Here is a 21,703-nt window from a genome sequence, read left to right on the forward strand (position 1 = left end):
AGCAAGGTGTACCTAATAAAGTGTACAGTGGGTGTATACTCTAAATCAGGTGTGTAAAACATAAAACCCTGTGTTTCTATATGTTTTACAGCTTTTCCTGCAGATAAAGACCTCCCCCACAGATATTCATACTACACCAAAGTAATTGGTGGTGTAGGTATTAGTTAAATCAGGGGTGTCAAACTCCAGGCCTCAAGGGCCAGTGTCCTGCAGGTTTTAGATGCGTCCTTGATCCAACACGACTGATTTAAATGGCTAAATTACCTCCTCAACATGTCTTGAAGTTCTCCAGAGGCCTGGTAATGAACTAATCATTTGATTCATGTGTGTTGACCCAGGTCGATATCTAAAACCTGCAGGACACCGGCCCTCGAGGCCTGGAGTTTGACACCCCTGAGTTAAATAGTTCAATGACAGAAAAGTTCCTGTTTTTCAATGTCTACTAGAAATTTTACACTTTGTTGTTTTATAAAACAAAAACATGCAACACTGTAACTTTACCCATTCATCATGTAGAAAAACTAAGATGCACTGTTGAAATTGCACTTCTTTATCTTATATTGAGATATGAGAAAGTGGAGGTTCACTCGTCCGGTCCACTCAAGTTCAAAGTGGGCTGTAAATGGATGTAAAATTAGGTTTTGTTTGTTTTTAAACCAAGAAAAAGTTTCATATGAAAATAAGTAAAATCAGTTCGATGTACTGCAAGAAAGAACAGGTTCTTAGCTTCACCACGGTGGAGGAAGGCCATGGTGATATGAAAGGTAAGCCTTTCACTCACAGTTACAAGTAAGGAACAATATTGTTTGAACCGTGAATGTGTTTTTAGGAGCACATGCAAAAGAAAGACTAGAAAAGCCAGCCTGAGCAGCATCTTATTTTCCCCCCAACAAAGGTCTGCAACACAACATCCATGACAATGGCACTGTCAGTTATCTGTGTGTTCTTTGTGCAGCCTCTCCACTCACACACACACCTACACACTGCAAAGATACACCGATGTATTGGAGACCTTGAGCTCAGGTGAAGTCAAGCACAACTTCTTCTAGAGTTAACAACTGCTCTAATTACTATAACTATAAAATTTTGTGGGTTAATAACACACATTGCCCTACCAGCTCGTACTAAAGTGATCTTTTCTACTCTAACATCCACTTTTGGCTTGTTTTACACAGCCACAGCTCTCTTGCAAGGCTAAAATGAGTTGCCAGAAACATTTTAAAATGAAAGCAATGTGTGAAGACTAACTGTGAGCCTAATTTGTTATCAATTTCCAGCTTTGCCAGATTCTAGAAAGCGCTGTTACAGACAGCCGCCCTCCTCTCTCTATAGCAGTGATTCTAGCAGCATGCTACTTTCTACTTCTATTCCACTACATTTTGAGAAGCTTTCACTACATTTATTTTAGAGTGCAGTTACTAATTATATAGTAGATTGAGATTATTAATATCAATTATACATGTAAGGAGAAACTATCCTATCTAAAAACAGACTACACCAAATAGCAATACACACCGATCAGGCACAACATTATGACCACCTGCCTAATATTGTGTCGGTTCCCCTTTGCTGCCAAAACAGCAATGGTCATTGAGGCATGGACTCCACTAGATCACACAAGATGTGCTATGATATCTAACGCCAAGGTGTTAGTAACACATACAGTAAGTCTTGTAAATTCGAGGTGTCCAGCACATTTCACAGATGCTCGATTGGATTGAGATCTGGGAATCTGGAGGCCAAGTCAGCACCTCAAACTCATTGCTGTGTTCCTTAAACCATTTATGAGCCAGTTTTGCTTTGTGGCAGGGGGCATTATTGTGCTGAAAGAGGCCAGAGCCATCGGGGAATACTATTTCCATGAAAGGGTGTGCATGGTCTGCAACAATGGTTAGGTAGGAGTAACACATGGATGGCAGGACCCAAGGTTTCCCAGCAGAGCACTGCCCAAAGCATAGTACATCCTGGTGCGAGGTGTACTATGCTGTAAGTGTAAGTGACTAACACACGCCCGGCCATCGACATGTAAAAAAAAGGAAAACGCGATTGATCAGACCAGGCCACCTGCTTCCATTGCTACGTAGTCCACTTCTGATGCTTACATGCCCTTTGTTAGGACTTTTCGGTGGACAGGGGTCAGCACAGGTACTCAGACTAGTTTGCAGTTATGCAGCCCCATATGCAAAAAACTGCAATGCACTGTGTATTCTGACACTCTTCTACTGAACCAGCATTTTGAGCTACAGTAGCTCTTCTGTTGGATAAGACCCCACGGGCATCAGTGAGCCTTGGGTGTCCATAACTCTGTGAGTGGTTCACCAATGTTCCTTCCTTGGACGGCTTTTGATAGATACTGACCACTGCAGACTGGTAACACCCCACAAGAGTTGCAGTTTGGACACGCTCTGACTCAGCTATCTAACATCACTGTTTGGCCCTTGTCAAACTTACTCAAATCCTTACACTTGCCCATTTGTTCTGCTACTAACACATTAACTTTGAGGTCAAAATGTTCATTTGCTCCCTAATATATCCCACCTTATAGCAGGTGAAGAAATAATTAGTGTTATTAACATCACCTGTCAGTGATCATAATGTTATATTTGATCAATTGAGCAATAACCAACCAATGGAAAAAACATCCATCCATCCATTATACAATTCAGGGTTGTGGGGTCAGGCACTGACGCGAGGAAGGAGGACTGGTTCACCCTGCACAGGTTGCCATTTAAACATGCGCACTATGATAGTTGTCAGCACTTGTTCAAAATAGTTTAATATCATCAGTCCATATGCCAGAGCTCAACACATAGGTCTGGTTCTTATCTGTCTCTCTGTGTACAGACCAGACGTTACGGCGGTGTGTTTCGCTAAACTGAGTGGCTCCAGGCGGGGGCCTGGTGTTATCTGTGTTAAGCTGGCATATTGCTGAAAGGACTAGTACATCCTGGATAGGTTGCCAGTAAATATGTAGACATTTAAACATGTTCATGTGTGTTAATGAAAAGCATCCCTTTAATTCAATTAATCTTTGGTCGTCGTGTATGAGCAACATGTCGTTTTTCTAGAATATTAAATCTAAAGTTTGGATTCTAAATCAACCCAGAATCAGGCACATGTCAGAAATGGATTCGACACAGCACTGTGACACTTGTCAGCACTGGTTCAAAATAGTTCAATAGCATCAATCCATATGCCAGAGCTCAGCACATTGGCCTGTGGTTCTTATCTGTCTCTCTGCGTACAGACCAGCTGTTACAGCGGTGTGTTTCGCCAAACTGAGGCGCTCCAGGCAGGGGTCTGGTGTTATCTGAACATTATTGTGTTAAGTTGGCATATCGCATGCGGCGCTGAGCCGTGGTGTGCCATGTCATGCTGTGCCATGTTGAACTGGGCCACGCTGTGAGCGAAGCACAAGTGCGAGGGTGTGACAAACAAGTTCTGAACAGTGGCTACCTCCTCAGGGTGCTCAGAAACTAGCTTAGATATGTGTGTATGCGCATGTGAGTGATATATTGTGTGTGTATATCCTTGTCAAAGCATATGTGCAGCTGTGGACACTGTATTTATGAGTGTATTTTCAAGTGTACGTGTGGCGTGTGTGTGATGAGTCCTTGAGGTGACACAAAAATACGCTGCACACCAACTTTGAAGCAGGCCAACTCTGAAAGAGAGAACAAGTGTGATAAGACAGAGAGATGGAAAGGAGAGAAGGGGAGGAGGGGAGGGGAATAAGCAAGAGTAGCAGATGTAAAAATAGTCTGGAGGGAGAAAAAGAAACAAGCAATAAAAACAACATAAAAAAAAGAAAAGGAACTGACTTGGAAATTAAACCAACAATACCTTTTTTTTTTTTCCATTCGTTGCTGCATGTTTGACAGATACACAAATGTGTATGTGCCTCTCTGTGTGCCTACTAGTGCAAACTGGCCTTTTCCCCTCCAGTCTTTATGAGTGGACTGCATAGCCTTGAGCTACAGCAGTGCTTTTTGACCCAAGTACTGCCCTGCCCTCACTCTTACACAGCTGTAATACAAGCTTGCGAATGGAGCTGAAAAACATCCACACTGAGGCTTGCACACACACATGCAGCTACACACTCTAGAGCACATATGCATGGGTGCACATACAGCTTTAAATACCGCTGAATGCCAAAATTAAGGAACACGTGTCCTGGCACAGAAACACTGTTTGGAATACATTTAATTTGGGAGTTTAATGTGACTACAAAGGATGGCGAACTGCTGATTTCCGCTTGTTACAATGACCCCTTACATCAGGCGCAGGGCCAAGGGGGCTGCCGAAATCTGATTTTAGATCCCCAGTGCTAAGGTGTTAGCCTATTACTGGCATGGATGAATGACTGCGCAGGCCTTCTGAGTTCAAGTCCCCAGATCTAAAGCCTTTCTATGAAGTGACCAATCACATTCTTATGTGGCGAGTCACACAGGGACACAAAAAAACCAAAGAGGAAAGAAACACGCCCACGGAGACACACAAAAGATGACTTTTTAATCCCAGAAACCAGCACTTCCTGTCCTTTTAGCTCCAAATAAGATCATTTTAATGTCATGCTCAACATATTTTCTTTCACATGAGTTGCTTTTTCCATTTAGCAAAAGGCAGCTTTGATATTATCATGTTTAAATTAGATTGCTCCTTGCTAAATGGAGATGATAGGAGGCAGACAAAAGAACCTGAACCTGGTGAGTATGGTTAATAAATATCCATACACCTATTTAACCACTCCATGACTCCCACCTCTTTAACACAGACAAGCTATCCCTGTCACTGCACTCACTGAACACAGACCATGTTAGCTTTCTTTCAGTCTACAGTAACTTCTGACTCCATGGGAGCCAGTGTAATAGCCCAGCATGAGCACTGCATGCTACTGAGTAGATTCAGACACTGTTCTGTCACTTGAATGGTGCCAGAAATATGAAGGGGGGGAACTCATGAGCAGAGGGGGAAGCAAATGAAAGATGTGCTTGAAGCAAAGCGGCACCAGCAGTACCTTGTCAATGCAGACGGCTATGTAAGAGTCGCTTATGGGCACCAATATCGCTCTAGAAAACAATATGAGTGGATTTGTTGAGTTTCTAGACCAAAATCATTTTTCTGCCAGAAATATTTGCCTTTTTTTAAAAATAGTAGAAAGGCGAACAAAAGAATTGTCTTGCATGTGTTTTCTATGAGTTTCCACCACTATTAGTATTATACTAGTATTCCACACATATAATTTGAGACCAGCATCTATAATGTACTTGTGGTTTTGGTGAGCTATAACAGCTGCCAAGTGGTCAACTCACTTCACAATGTGATATCTGAACAACTATTGGATGTATTGCCACGCATTTCACACCAGCCGATTCTCACTGAGACCCATTCATTTATCCATCCGCTTATCCTTTTCAGGGTTGTGGGGGGTGCTGGAGCCTATTCCAGCTGTCACAGGGCAAGAGGCAGGGTACAGATCAAATTTTGTCATATTTTAAGGGTAAAGGTAGTTGTTTTTTGAGGTTATTTCACAGAGAAAAAAAATATACGGTATTCAGAAATAAACGGCGAAAAAGTCTTTTCCTTCAGAAATGGAGCATCATACCAACTGTTCATTTGCAGCGGAGGCAATTTTAAATTTTTGTCTGCACCTTCAAACTCAAGATATGAAGAAGGAAAATACCTAAGTTTTATAATCTAAGAAGGAGTCTCCTTGATCAAAGAAATGAAAGCACAGGTGGAAGAGACCATGCAACCTGTATCTGGATCAAATGTCACCCTCTTCCTCCTCACTGAAAGTCATGACTCTAACACACGAAACGTGCATAAATATGATTTTTTATTTCCAACATTGTTGCAATTTCTTATGGTAGCAGATTAGACATGCGGACCTCCAGACATCTAACAATACGCAGACTAAACAACAACTATGGCTAATGTTTGATTTGAGTTTCTCGCCTAACAAAGGAGGACAGCTAGTATCTACTGTAGAGGATGTAATCTACCAATGGGAAGGTCAGCGGGTCAATCCCTGGCTCCTTCAGCCCACATGTTGAAAGATACTGAACCCCCAAAAGCCTGCGATACACTGGAGTGTGAGTGTGTAAGGTAGTTAGAAAGTTATTGAAAGTATAAAATAAGATGCTGTATGAATGTGTGAAAGGGTGAATGTGGATTGTATTTAAAAAGTGCTTTGACTGCTCTGTTAAGCTATAAAACGCTATATAAATATCAATCCATGTAGCAGTAACAAGAACTTTTTACATCTACAACAAACTTCTCTGCTAGTTTCATGGCTGTCATGGTTACCCATGTCCAGCAGTGATGACAGCAGTTGCTCAGATGTACTGAACTGGACTGGACTGCACCGCAGGTTGAAAATGAAGCTGGATGGGTAGCCAGAACAGCGCAATCTAAAGCCAAAAGGTTGTGGTCAAGTTTCAGTACATGAAAATCTGGGGGTGAGAACAACTTGTTCATTTATAGTCCCCAAGGAATAAAGTCTAATGACTTCCTCTAGTACAACCAGAAAGCTGTAATGAGTGCTTTTAAGTTTTATTTAAAAACAAAACAAAACTATTGCCTATTCTTTGCAATTTGATGCAGAAATCTATGCCTACCTAAAGATGAATTACCAGCATAACAGACTAATGTTAGTGTGATCAAGTGCAATAATAACCTATTTAACGGTGAGCCTGTTAGGTGCCATTATGTAATGTAATGAGTGGTTTTTGATATGGTGACGAGGTGTTCGGTAGATTAGCCTCAGCAGGCCACCAGAGAAATGTCATTACAGCGCAGGTGTTGACTTTATCACAACAGAAATGGCTTCTTTCACATTTATAATGTATTCTTCCTGTTGATCAAGTTAGCTATTAAAAGTTTTTTCTAAAACTTTTTAACATCCATTGTTGTTTAATAGCTAAGGGTTACTTTATAACTTTTTATACACGATTAATAATCAGAGGAGCTGGTAGGAAGTTTTTTCTACTCACCACAAGTACTATAAAGTATGCCTGTAATTTTGTACGCCCTCATACTGAAACATGCCGTTCTTTGACACACACATACACAGTTGGAAAACAATGAGTGTTATAAGAGAAGCACTTGGGAGAGAATTGTGAGGTTTCACTTTTTTTTACTGTCTATTTTCACCGTGGAGCTCTTGCTCTCTATTGTTGCTCTTTTAGGAGGTTTGTTATTGATTTCCAGAAAATATCAGATGTCAGTAAGATTTATGATGTAAGCAGGCTGCAACCACTTCTACTGATGTTGAAAATAAAACTTTTCATGACTGCTGTCTTTAACTGATCTGAATATAGGACCCAGGATAGATCAATGTGAATTTCATGACCTCCTTTATTTCTAGGGACTTGATGCGTTTGATTCTAACTACATTAACTTGTAACTTTTACAGCACTTGAACCTGAGTTGCTCATGGCTCAGTCCCAATACAGAGTAACAATAGCATGGAAGCATCCTTGCCAGTAGGGGATTCAAAAATAATAACCAGTGTTTGCTCAGTGACTGCACTGAAATTTCTTGCTGTAAGAGACCAATTGCAAGTAGTTCTAGTAACAAACTTCCCCAGAGATTAAGTTTGTAACACCCTCAATTTCTGGCTAACCACTTTTGATCACGAGGCAGTTGCACAGATCTCCAATCTGATGCAGCCACTCTCAGACAGATTAGCAATTATTCCTTACCTTTGCTGCCTACTTTATAAACGCAGGCAGACTGCCAATACCTTGAAATCAGTCTTAGTCAGTCTATGCTGAAGAGTACAACTTGTCTGTTATGTGTCTCTCTACAATAACACTGAGGCATTTCCAGGTCAGTCAAGAAATACATCTTTTCAGCATGTCCTGGGCCTGGCCCGGGGGGTCCTTCTAGTGGTACATGCCAGGAACACCCAGGAGGCGGCCAAGAGGCACCCCAATAAGATGCCCGAACCACCTCAACTGGCTCCTTTTGACATAGAGGAGTAGTGGCGCTACTCTGAGCCTCTTGAATGACTGAACTTCTCATCTTCCCAATATTATTATTAATCTGACTGAATTTATTGCAAACATTTTGGTCGTGATACTGTCTTCTCTAGTACAATTCTAGTACAAGGCAGGGATTTCAGACACAACAATAATATTCCAGCAGTCTGAAGCCTCACTCTAATTGATTTATGTAATTTATATGTTTCTGTTGATTTCCTTTTGGTCTTTTATTGCATAGGAACTGGATTTTGTAAAGGCTGTTTGTCTGTATTGTTTATGCTTATGAATGTAAAAAATAAATAAATTCATCACAAATGAAAATCACTTTTCTTGGGAAGCAAAAAAAGTCAAACTGACATTGCCTTAATAAAAAATACCACCAATATCAGGTCTTTATAAGCCACTTAGACACCGAGTCATTTAAAACGAGCAATGAGTTTGGTGTCAAAGGATACTTGTTGTTCATACTCCACTGACTCTGTGCAAATGAAGCATGTGAACTACTCGACCATTAGTCTTAATTGGCTACACCTAATGCAACCAATAGACATCAACCGATTATAACACAATAACCAGGGAACACATTTATATCACTAGACACACAAAAACACACAAAACATGAAATATGCCAAATTAATTTTCATCCTAAAAAAAAAAAATCATGCAAAATTCATAATTTAGCCTTGATTATCATACTAAATATCACTTCACCGTTTTCTGCTATTGAAGCTTGGTCTTTTGGGGAATCAGAGATGGAGTGCACAAACAAAAAAATAAATAAATAAATTAAAAAAAACAATGGGGAATGGAGAGACACTCACACACAGACAGAGAACGACGAGACGGGAGACTGAAGAGCACAGTTGGACAAAAAGAAATGGCTTTGGAAGGGGATCAAGTGTAAAACAAATAAATAAATAAAAGGTATGTAGGTGAAAAGAGTGGGTGAGACTAAAAACAAAGAAGGGAGAGATGAATGTTAAGCAGGGTTCCAGAGAGGAATAGATTAAAAGGATGCAATGCATGGATGAATACAGGAAGGATTGAAATTAGTGTTTTGGCTTCTTTACCCTGTTAAACAGGCGGCTGACCAGTTTAGGTGTTATCACATCTCCCTCGCAGGCTCTGTATTGACTGACTCTGGGGGAGAGAGGGAGGGGATGTAGGGGGACTGTGAAGTGATAATTGGCGATATGCTTACCTGGCGCGGAGCCTGCAACCTCCAGCAGGGCACAAAAACAAACACACACACTCGCACACACACACACACATTCTCTGCTATTGTTCTGTGCCACGACAAGCTTTACCTCAAACCGCCCACCCTCAACAAACACATCCACACATAAGAAAACACACACTCATGGGTAGCTTGGCATAAGAGTAAAACCAATCCTGAAGTCTCTCCTATGGAATACTAATACGATTGCCCTTGCCAGCTGACCTCTTATAGGCCAAACAGGCTGTCTGTCAAACTAATGGGGCGGAACGCTGGCATATTGCTTTCCCACAATCCCTCAGCAGAGCCGGGACACTCATTTACTTCAGTCAGCTTGTTGCCAAGGCAACATTAAGGATGGTTCTGGTGGTGGATGGACGCACAAACACGCACGCTGCCTCTCCTACGATTCTGTATAGGCACCTGTGTATATGTGCAAACTTGAACTCACAAACAAATGCAGCGCAACCTGTTAAGTGTTACTACCGTGAACTCTTGCGCACACAGACACGCACGCACGCACACGCATATATGAGTGTTGCTAACAGCAGTGAAACAGATGAATTTATGTATGCGGCTGACAGCACTGTCTGCATGCGGAAGGTACACTAAGTGCTCTTTGTCTCTAGTCTCATCTCCATGCTCCAAAATTCTCTCCCTTCATTCACAATACATGCTCTCCTGTTCATTTGTTCTGAAAGCCAAGCAGACAAGCCTATTCTTCTCCGCCTGTATTTTTCTCCCCATCCAGACAAGGAGAAAGCAAAAAAAAAAAACCCAAAAAGGGCTGCAGACACACAAGGACGAGAGCCGAGAGACTTCCAGTACCGGGTTTCAAACTCCATCGTTGTTCTTGAGGATTGATTACAGATGTCATCTCATGCAATTTCAGCCTGAATTTTTTAGCTGTGCAACATTTTCTTTCGTGTTTCCCCATCGAAATGAAAAAATGCAAGTGGATGAAATTTTAATTGGGACTGTGCTCATCTATTGTGCACTGTCTTAAAACCTAAACCAATCATAAGCCGGCAGTGTCTTTGTGGCTGGCTCACATCCTGTGCAATCTGTCCCTACAGACCCAGAGCAGGATCTCTGACAGCAACTGTCTGTGTGTCTGTAACTGTGTCTCTGTTTGATCAGTAACTTGTTATTATGAAACCGGAACATCACAGCAAGTGAGGGTTTTGAATGTATGATCACATGATTTGGTTTGACAAGTGCTTAAAGCTGAATTCCAGATCTCAATTTCTATCTTAATATTTTGCTCATAGACGATTTTTACTTGAAAAGTGTTTTTTTGCTGGCTTCTGTGATTGCTCTGCATGTAACAGGAAAATTACCAACCAGGCAACCTGCGTCTGGGTTCACAAACTTCGTTTCAGGGGTTTGGTTCTTGTGATACCAATTTCTTTACTGCTTATTGTAATAGAAGTGTGGTGGGTGACCAACGTGCAATCTTCAGAGCTGAAAAAGGAAGCCAGTGTGCCATGCAATACAAGTTGTTCTGAATGCTCAAATATATAGAAGAGTGCTATATAATTTTAAAGCTATATAATCTTGTCACTACATCACGGCTCGTCTCTCCTACATCACCTAAATCCCCTTTTAAGGTAATTTATTGTGTTGCATGCCCGCTGTGTCGTCGTCACAGCTTGGTCACCATTCATACTGGCACTCAATGTTTCCTGGACTTGCGGCAGTCTCCTCCTGAACAACAGATGTCCCCACTCAAAAAAAATCCTCTGCATTATCACTGATACAGAAGTGGAAAAAATTATAACAGGAAGCAAAGTGATACAGTGATTAAAGTCACTTTCAGTATTTGTCGCTGTTCAAAAGGGCCACAACGGTGAGCATAAAGGTGTACAGTCCAGTCGGGAAACTTCACAGGTGTGCAGTTGAAATCAGAATGAAGGCAGAATGCTCATAGATAAGGAAATAAATTCCCCCCATGGAATGAAAATGCTCTGAAAATATAGTATCAAAGCTATGAAATTACTGTTGAGTGACAACACTGTTCACGAACTGCTGACTTATGTGTTAAACTGCACTTAAAACCCCATGGCTACCCTGCTAAATGAATAAGGAAACTGTAGTTTTCATCCTTAAAGATTGTTTACAATGTCTTGAAATGCAGAAAACAGCTGCACGCTGTATCAGTGAAAGCTGATACTTCTTGGAGGCCACATGCCAGTGAAAAAACACTTTAGCGTGCCATTCATCCCAAAGGTACGCACTGACATATGGTGACCTAGAAGAAGAATCTGTGTTGGCTCTAACAATTTTAACAGCATCCATTCAGAGATTAAACTGATATATGTTCATGTCTACATGAATAAATGTTTATACAAAGATAATGGTAACTGTCTGGCTGACTAAACCTCTATCATCTTGGCTTTCTGTTCCATTTAGAAAATCAATCAAAGCAGTGAAATGTTGAAATAGCAGATAAGCTCAGGAATAAATTAGCAACAGCAGCCAGTGGACATAAAAAAAGGTTAATTTCCTGCCCTTGAGTTTGTTGTTGATGCACTGCATCAGCTCAGCACTCCTCCAGATTGAAGTGCGAAAAACAATGTCGACAGGTGTGCGTTTGATCTAACTGAATGACATTTACCCAGGTACCCTTGAGACTGAGAGGTAAAGAACCGTAAAGACCTTTTGTTGCCTCACCTTTGATGGAAAAAACAACTCACTAAAGCTGAATGAATGAATGCATGGTTACTCAGTGCAGAGTGTGATCCTGGCAAATGTAGATGTATAGTAAATGATTTTTGTGTGTGTGTTTTTTCCCCACTTGGCCCTCCGCTTGCATCTGTCGATCCCAAGTGGCCGTCATCACTCTCGTCTTTCTCGTCTTCTTTCTCTAAGCATCGTTTCCCTCCCTCTCTCTTGTTTGTTCCATTCTTCCTCTTGTCACTACCCTTACCTATCTCTAATTAACACCTACTCCAGGCTCTATCTGCCTTAGCAAACCCCAAAGGACAGAGCTGAAAAGGGAGGTGGAGACAGAAAAATACATACAATAAGAAATGAGGGAAATCAACTGAGCAAGGGGGGGGAAATGGTGCAGAGTGGCACAGAAAGAGAGAATAGACAGATTCAGATGGTGGCTCTTAATGTTGGCTCGTTCAGCTGGTCGGTGGAAATGTTTACAATGAAAACAGCTGCTGTGGTTAAATTTAACTGAATAAAAACATTAACTAAACCACAGTGATCAACATAAACATGCTTTACATGGGCACTAATGCACCCAGTGTGACGCATTCACATGTTCGAGGGCTCTCTAGAAACCATCTGTCTTTGTAAAGCCATCAGAGACCTCAGGACAACATCAAACGACGCTGTAGATCTCGAGGTGCTTGACTGCATGTGTGTGTGTGTGTGGCAACAGGAAGAGTGTGGCATCCATTTTTGTGGCTTGAGCCTCAGCTGGTGTTTATCAGTTAAGGTGGAGCCCGTGTGTGTGTGTGTCGTGTATGTGTGCATATGGACACTCAGGACTTCAGTAGATCATTTCAGGCAAGCAGATGCACGGTTGTAAGCTGACATACGAATGCACATACACGCGAATATACAGACATGCAGGTGCACCACTTGATACTTCACCACAGAGACTGCAAAGAAAAAGGCTGCATGCAGACTAACATACAAATAGGAAGGTTAAAAACGGCAGTGTGAGCGAGCCGGGCTGAAAGGCTAAAGCTGTTTGGCCAAATGAAGACAAAGAAAACGACCACAGGCAAATGCACCAGCACCCAAATTTGCAAGCATTAACAAACACACACACACACACAAGTTGAGTAAGGTGCGTGCGCACATGTTTTAGTGAATCTGGCTACTGCATTAGCAATACAGATTTATTGCAAGTATCGATTACCCACGGACGTCAAACATCACACACCCGCAGCAAAGCACTGAGTCAACAATACACTGAAAAATGTTTATTTCCACAGCACTCCACACCCATAAATTACGAACTATTGACTTCACACCTGCAAACACGTAAAAAGCACAGACACACACACAGACATAGGCACACACCCTCACGAGCTGCATGCAAAAGCACCTTGAACACCTGCCACAACAAAGAGCTACCTGCTACCTTACACAAAGAAAAATATAGACAGACACCACACATGGGGCATAAAACACTCGCAAACACGTACACCAACACACACGCACGCACGCTCGCTCGCTCTTTTTGGCTCGTAAATTGCACTGCATCATCTGATTAAAAGAAGTGCGACAATTTTAAATTATTTGGTGTCCACAGACGACCATTTGCACCACAAAGCCATGCCATTAATAACAGCTGAGGCCTGCACGTATCTTGGCAGGCACACAAACATAGACGACCAAAGGATCAGACAGGTGGTAACTTACCTCCACCTCCACCGAGCAGAGTGTTGTTGGCTAAAAGAGAGACAAGAAAAAAGAAATGATTGTGAATACAACTGAAGCGTAATTAATAAGGCTTAAACTGTCACAGCAAGCAATAATTAAAAAGTCGGAGGACACAAAACTAATTAAATTAAGCAAAAATGTCTGTAGTGTATATATGGCGAGAATGTCTTTTCAATTTATGGCTATGTATTTAGCCAGATAAACAGCTAAGTATTACACTTAGCTATTAGATTTCTATTTTAAACTGCAAATAATATTTGAGGGTTGGACTGAAATAAGAACAAGAAGATGTCTTTTAATTTTTTGGACCATACCAACCTGTGATTGCTATTTGTTAAACTGAATAAATACCTGAACAGATCAATAACAAAAATACCCATGAGTTGCAGCCCTCATCACATCTAATATAAAATGTTACACAGGTCTGTGATGAATAGTGCAATCACGTTCTCATTACATCCAGGTGATATAAAACTCCAATTACTACAATGAGCAGATTTCATTTTTTTCCCATTATGATTATTCAGTTATTTTAATTGTAAACCGATTACCCCTAAATGTCAAACTGAAGCCCAAACAAACAATACATTTGATGGCACCTCATCCAACAGGAAGTAGTTTTAACACTTGCTTTCTCTGCCTTACCTCTGCATAACTTTTCACTATGATTTAAAACACCTCATTTTGGTTTTAGAACATATTCTGTGCACAGTAGTACATTTCATGGAGACATTTCCTACTTTAGTGTCCAACTGGTCCTAATGAAAATGTACATTCACTACGCACTTCATTAGGAACAACTGATCAACTGCTCATTAATACAAATATCTAATTAGCCAATCACATGGCAGAAAAATCAGTGCATTTAGGGCATGTAGATATGGTCAAGATAACCTTTTGAAGTTCAAACTGAGCATCAGAATAGGGAAGGAAGATGCAGTAGAGCATCTATTAACATCAAACCTTGAAACAGATGAGCTACAATAGCCACTTACAGTGGCTTGCAAAAGTATTCAGCCCCCTTGAACTTTCCCACATTTTGTCACATTACAGCCACAAACATGAATCAATTTTATTGGAATTCCACGTGAAAAACCAACACAAAGTGGTGTACACGTGAGCAGTGGAACGAAAATCATACATGATTCCAAACATTTTTTACAAATAAATAACTGAAAAGTGGGATGTGCCAAGAACAGGAAAACTGAGGGCACAGTTTGCACAGGCTCACCAAAGCTGGTCAAGAGAAGACTGAAAAAATGTTGCCTGATCTGATGAGTCAATATTTCTGCGCCAACATTCATATGGTAAGGTCAGAATTTGGTGTAAACATCGTCAAAGCACACCAGTAGTCCTGCCTTATATCAACGGTTCAGGTTGGTAGTAGGACTGTAATGGTGTGGGGGGAATTTTCATGTTTTGGGCCCCTTTTTACCATGTTCATTCCTTTACCACACATCATCTGATGGCTACTTCCAGAAGATAACACACTATGTCACAAATCTCATATCACCAGATCTCAATTCAATAGAGCTTTCATTTGTGGTACAATGGGAGATTTGTATCATGAATGTGCAGCTAACAAATCTGAAGCAAGTGTGTAGTGCTGTGCATCTTTTTGGATCTATGTCATGACAAATAGGGCCGGAACATATCATACCGTTCACAGTAATACCGGTATAATGTTGGGCAACGATAAGAAAATGAAATATCGCAATAGATTATGGGTAAAACACGCATGCGCAGTGCCTTTGTTTTCATACACACATGGCGGAAAAAGCATGGCGGCGGCGCAGAATGAGAAGGGCGAAAGCGGATTGTTGAATGAAACGGATGAACCAGAATTGGTTTGTAAAAATGCTGCAACTTCAGTGGTGTGGAACTGGTTTAACTTTCGTCCGTCAGATACACAACAAAGCACTATTTTTGGTAGTGCATGCTAGCGGGCCGTCGATATTACCATGTTTTTGGAAAATACAGCACACTTAAAATCAATCCTTTGATTTTTCTGAAAAAACTTATAATCCCGTGTGCCTTATGTATGAATTCTGGTTGTGTTTACTGACCTCGAAATGATTTTATGTCGTACACGGCACTCGGAAATCTGTCAAATGTTTTAGTACGACTTTGCTAAGCTACGAACCTGCACCACTTGATGGATTGTCGGAGCATTACGGCTATCGTAGGCAGGAGCCTCGCTGAGTGATACGTACTGTGCTTCAACATGATATTACCGTATTATGTGTATAACCTCTTTTTAAGTTTTGTGGATATTATACATGGTTATGCTGAGGATATGTCAGCCAGTTTCCACTGGAAATGCTTTTTGGTTAAACTGTCAGCAAGGATTTTGCATTTGCACTGTTAAATTTTTATATAACTTTAATGCACATAAAAAACAGCTGCTTGTTTAAGTGAAAATACATTGATGGGGTTTTTTGCACTAATAAAGTTGTGGAGTTGTAAAGTATTTTGTCTAGTGCCAATTATATCGTCAGTTATATCGTTATAGCAAAATTTAAAATGTATATCGTGATAAATATTTTTGGTCATATCGCCCTGCTCTAATGACGAATGAAGGCAGGTCTGAAGGAAAAACAAGGTTCAAGCCAGTTCTAGCAACTTGTATCTAATAAAGAGGGTGATGAGTGTATATTAATGCAGGAGAGCTTTTTCTTCAATAACCCTGCCTAAATGCTGTTTGTTTCAAGAGGTGCAACTGATACTTTAAAGGCAAACTGTCTCCATTTCCTGCTTGTGGACGACTGGTTCAGTTTTCATTCTACAAGTTTGGAAATGGAAGAACCGGATATTTCAGTGCATTGAAGTGTACAGCACATCTTCATTCAAAGTGACAGTAAGACAGAGCTCATATAATATCCATTTTCATTAGTACAATAATGACAATGCTATTAAGAAATGAAGAAATACCCTTTAAAGTAACACTGGAAACTTCAAAAACTACAAATGAGTTACAGTTTGTGCATAAATCTAACACCAAGTTGATACTACAACCAAAAACGTTACAAAATAACACAAGCATGACTAGCTACATTGCTAACGTGTTGCACAAGTGCTTTGCTGACATTATAAACAGGCTTCTGTGTGCAAACAAGAGTCTTTGATCGGTTTATGCTTCACCTCATGATTGGTGATCTGAACAACCTCACAGTCATCACAGTGAGTATCAAGCTTCAGTTTGAATTAATTCATTCAGCTACTTGTTCAACAGTAATTCTAATTTTAATTCCTAGTTCTATATTTAAATGAATCTTCATTTAGGTGAAGATAGAAAAATAAGGGGGGGGGGGGGGGGGGGAAAGGTGTTTTGATATTTGTCCTTCTGGGGGGGAAAAAAAAGGTTTATTGGTGTCAGCAATTCTTCACACGAGTGGCTCTCAGTTTGTGTTTTCAGGGCTTACAGTGCTGCTACTATTTCCCAGCCAGTCAGTTAATTGCATCCACGTGGCATCGCAGGTGTAACTCGGTCCCTGATTAGACGGATAGAATGAGAACCAGCAGGCTCGGAGTCCCGTCAGCGAGGGCTGAGAAGCACAGCACAATATGAACGAGTAACTTCACGGCCCGCGAAGCTAATAAATAAACTCACGCTGAGGCTACAGTCCAAAGAATAATAAGCTACCCTGTGACAAAAAATAAACAGGTAATGTGGTTCAGTTTGTGTTTCACTTATGAAAAAGGAGACCATACAGCGACTTCCAACCTGGATAACAAGGAGGTGACTGTAACTTAAACAAAGTAAGAATATAATGAGCTCTTTTTGCAGCAAGGTAAATGCTGAATAAATACTAGTATCTATGAGTGGCCAGTATGCTCCAAATCATTCCCTACTCGAATCAAGTCACTGCACATGCTTGTAAGTGTAAATTGCTGGCAGGGTGATAATGCTGGCTGTGGCTGCTTTTGACATATGTGATACCCAAGTGTTTTTCTCACCCGCATATCCATGAACGTGTGGACTCAGCAGTGTTAGCCTGAGGACATCTGCAGCGCTTCCAGGAAACCGTACCATAAACTCATACAAATCAAGTTTCTTCTTTTTCCCCCTATGCTCATGCATCCTATTTTGGTTGCTGTGAACATGTTAGGATAATCTGATAAGCACATAATCGTTCTGCGAGGGACAGTTTCAAAGTTACGTATGAACACACAGGGGACAGCTCTCATTTTAGCTAATCCTTGCCAGGAGGCATTGTGCCAACTGGGTACGCACTGAGACTGTACATGAAGCAAGCTGGTTTTTAAGAGAGCGAGGAAGAGAAGCTAAATCCCACAGATGTCTTTCCTTCTCGAGGATTCTCTAGTCTTCGCCGTTTTCACCACCCCCCAATGCCTCATTAATTGTAAATACCACTTAATTTCACCCTTTAAACACAGCACACTTCCCTGTATATGTCTCACTAAGATCTCCCAAAGTGACTCTCTCTACTCTCTATCAAGTCTTCTTAGGAAAAAAAAGGAGTTTAATGTGACAGTGTGAAACTGTCTCAGGTGCACAGCTTGTCTAAGAGCTGATAGATCGAATGATGAACCTGAATAAAGCTCGTTCAGATGGAAAACCTCCGACAGATAAATCGTCTCCATTAAGTCACCCGTTCATCATGTGCTGATTAGCTGCAGGCTGTACATAAGGCTTATATCACACACTAGGTCTTGTTAGTACTCGTCTGTGTCGACTAACATGCCCCGGGCCATTTGAAGCCAGGACTCCTGAGTAGTGAAAAGCTTCCTTTCTAAAGAAAAACAAATCTGCCTGAAGGAGACAGACTGCAGCTCTGACAGGGAGAACTGGACCAAAACTACAGTTATCGGTGTTTTACTGGTGCTGAAGTGAACTGGTGAGCCCGACTGTGACATCAGGATTTGCTGGAATAACTGATTTTGTTTACCCACAGTGGAAACTTGTTACAGCACTTGTTTTAGGCTGATTTGGTGAACTTGTTAGCAAGACACAGAGCAGTTACCGAGCAAAGTAATCACCTATAATTTGTCCGTTTCCACCCTTTTGAATCCAAGACCAATATTTACTGACGTTACCTTTGTTTTAATCTCTAACCAATCCATGGTTAATTACCTAACTGTATAGCAGCTAAATGCTGTACTATCTTCACCAAAGCACAACTGCATTGTAGATCTGCCAGCTGTAGCCAAAAGCAAAGAGACAACAACACTGCGGGTCAACAAAAACTTTAAAGTGCAATGCAAAACAGCACAATGTTCCAGGTCAACTCCCAACCAGGTGTACCTTTCACTGCATCACATTTCCTGCTGTCTTTCCCACATTTCCTGTTGGCTATCTGCAGCTATCAAATAAAAGGCAAAATGAGCATCATTATGAGAGATTTGTTTCACACATTGTAATTTGATAAATTCAGCATATGAAAGCGTGATATTTTACAGACTTTAAAAATCGTCTTTCTGACTGTCTAACTTTAGTAATGGGTAAATTGGTTGCTAGGAAACTGACACTGACAGTTACGGGAACCAAACCCTATTACACCTAATTATAGATATTACTTTGTCTGCATCAAGTGTGGATACGATGACAGATATAGTTTAACAGCAAATAATAATCATGCACTGCAGAATGAGTGTGGAATACATATTACTGTGAAACTGAGTTTTAAACAAGTATCCGGTCTGACATGTTGACCACATTTTTTTTAAACTCTTCCATCACAGATTTTTAAAAAAACTATTTTAATTTTGTATTCAACATAATTCTGGACTAATCTGGCCAATAGCAAGCATTCTTCTTAAATAGTTTTTCTGTTCTTATCCTTTACCTCTTTAGCTCCAGAGAACTTTAGCTGTTTAGCTTTCTGGGAGGACAGAAAGCTAAACAGCTGAGCCACCGAGTAAAAACAAGTTTGAACTGGTAGGTGTCACCATGTGTCAATCTATAGAATCCAAAACACACCCAGTGTCATCAAAGAAGTGCAAATCCCATTGCTACTTCATCGCTAATGACTGCATTAGTAGCTGTAAAAACAGATTTAGAGTGTTTAGGCATGTCAAATGGGACCAGTTGTAACTTAACGATCTTTGGAAGCAAATTATTCACCTCCTCTCCTGCCGCATGCCTTGGCTACATCAGTGTCAGGTAATGTCCAAACATTTCCATTAATCACAATAAGACACAGTAAACACAGAGAGTGATAATGAAATTCCGGCAGTCGAGAGAAACAATGCAACGATGACAACGTGTTTAATTACTCCATTACCCTCTGGAACCCTACGGCTGTTATTTGTGTGCACTAAGTCCTCTTTCTTTCTGAGGGAATGACACTAAAACCTGATGTTTTAGATTGCTGAGATTTGTGTCGGCTGCTCTATTAGAGCTGACAGAAATGTCTTACTCCCACATGATAATGTCTGTTTGAGAAATTTAAAAAAAAAAAAAAAAAAAGTACTAATAAGATGGCAGTCACTACCATTTCAGATAGCAGCGAGTTATGTCCGTACAGGGAAAAGAGTAGGCTGGATGTGTATTTTTCTTTCAAGCACTTCTTTTTTTTTTCCCCTTCCCTCTTCCGTCACTGTTCGTGTGTGAAGCTACAAGATGACAAAGACACACAAAAGCAGACAAAGAGTTCTTGGAGAGAGATCGTGGGGGCAGGCTGATGCAGCCCAGAGGAAGCTGATGACCAGTATAAAAACTGCTGCCTTCAGACATGAACAGACAACACTCTGTATGACCTAATTCATTTGAAAGATATTTAAAGTATAGCAGTGTTTTGTTTTGTTTATTTATTAGCCTTTACTTCACTGCACCACCTGAAAAATACGCTGAATACTTATATGGGGCTGATTTCTTATCCTTCCTTCAAAGTTATAGCATATTTCTCTGCTTCAGTATCGGCTGCAAAGCAGAATTTCCCAACATAGAGACTTTAGTGGGGCAGACTAGTCAGAGTGTAACTGGCAACTCATTTTAGCATATTTAAATACCTCCAAGAAAAAGTCTCCAAAAGTTGATTCTGTTCATCTGGACGTAGCGTTTTGTGGGAGAAACGTTTCGTCACTCATCCAAGTGACTTCTTCAGTCTCAGCTGACTGCAGGTTTCCCCGATCTCATAAACAGTACATTTGCATAATGACTGAAACCAGCCCACTGAAGGAACAATGGGCTGGGAGGTCAGTTCCTTAATCTTAATTATGCAAATTTGCATGACCATTGATCAACAACCACTGACCAAAACCCACTGATCAAAGACCACTGATCAATGGCCATGAGTACCATTCACAGAGAGTTGGGGAATTTCTGCAATCACAGCATTGTAAGATGGCGAAAGATGTACCCTTAGGGCCCCTCCTCGATTCAGAGATGGTCTTTCCCTTTTCACGTAAATGGCCTCCTTGACTCCGCGCTCAAACCAGCGTCCAGATGAACAGAATCAACTTGAATGCATCAAGACTCCAAGAAAAAGGTTCCATCCACGATCAGTCCACTATTGGAGAATCCCCTAGCTAGCCCCAGCCTTCCCTGCCTTGTGTTTTCCTGACTGGCTGACTCGTTAGTCAGATCACTGATGTGGAGGTTTTCAATATCATTCAGCTCCATCGACAGTCTTTGACTGCAGCTGGTGACAGTAGCCCATGTTCTGCCTCAGAGATCCATTGCAAGCTGCAGGGACACTCTAATGAGAACCTGTGGCAGGTGGAAAAGTGGTTAAAATGCTCAAGCTCACGGAGGCTTCAGAGCAGAACAAGGACTACCAGCTGCAGTCGGGAGTTCATCTGTGGATCAGGATACTCTGCTCAGTTAGGTCCATAAGTTTGTGGACAGTGGCATATTTTTCTTGAGTTTTCTCTCTGTAATCCACCACTGTGCATTTTTAAATCATACAATGAGTTTCTGACTGAAGTGCAAGGAGTGTGACAAAAGTGTTGCACTCACTGGCATTGTCATATATCTGATTTTTCAGAGGTTTGAAAGTAACTGGGGTAAAAATTAATCTTTTTATTTTTATTATTTGGCCAAAAACCTGTGGACCTACCTGTATCTGTTAACGTTCTTGGCAAAATATTTGGAACAGCGCGCAGGAAAAGATGAAGTGATATTACATAT

General features: G+C 40.9%; 1 protein-coding gene across 3 annotated transcripts in view; it reads right to left on the reverse strand.

The window, feature by feature from the left end:
• The window catches only part of macrod1 (mono-ADP ribosylhydrolase 1), a 153,112-nt gene that overhangs the window by 56,922 nt on the left and 74,487 nt on the right, over positions 1-21,703 (reverse strand). For all 3 annotated transcript variants that reach the window (XM_085363014.1, XM_085363006.1, XM_085362998.1), the window contains exon 4: positions 13,591-13,620. In XM_085363014.1, the coding sequence (XP_085219140.1) occupies positions 13,591-13,620 (30 nt within the window). The remainder of the gene's footprint in view (positions 1-13,590; positions 13,621-21,703) is intronic.

The sequence above is a fragment of the Diplotaxodon limnothrissa genome, linkage group LG2 (genome assembly GCF_057381915.1).
Source record: "Diplotaxodon limnothrissa isolate DT_005_m linkage group LG2, D_limnothrissa_male_GT1.1, whole genome shotgun sequence".
In the NCBI taxonomy this organism is placed as follows: domain Eukaryota; kingdom Metazoa; phylum Chordata; class Actinopteri; order Cichliformes; family Cichlidae; genus Diplotaxodon; species Diplotaxodon limnothrissa.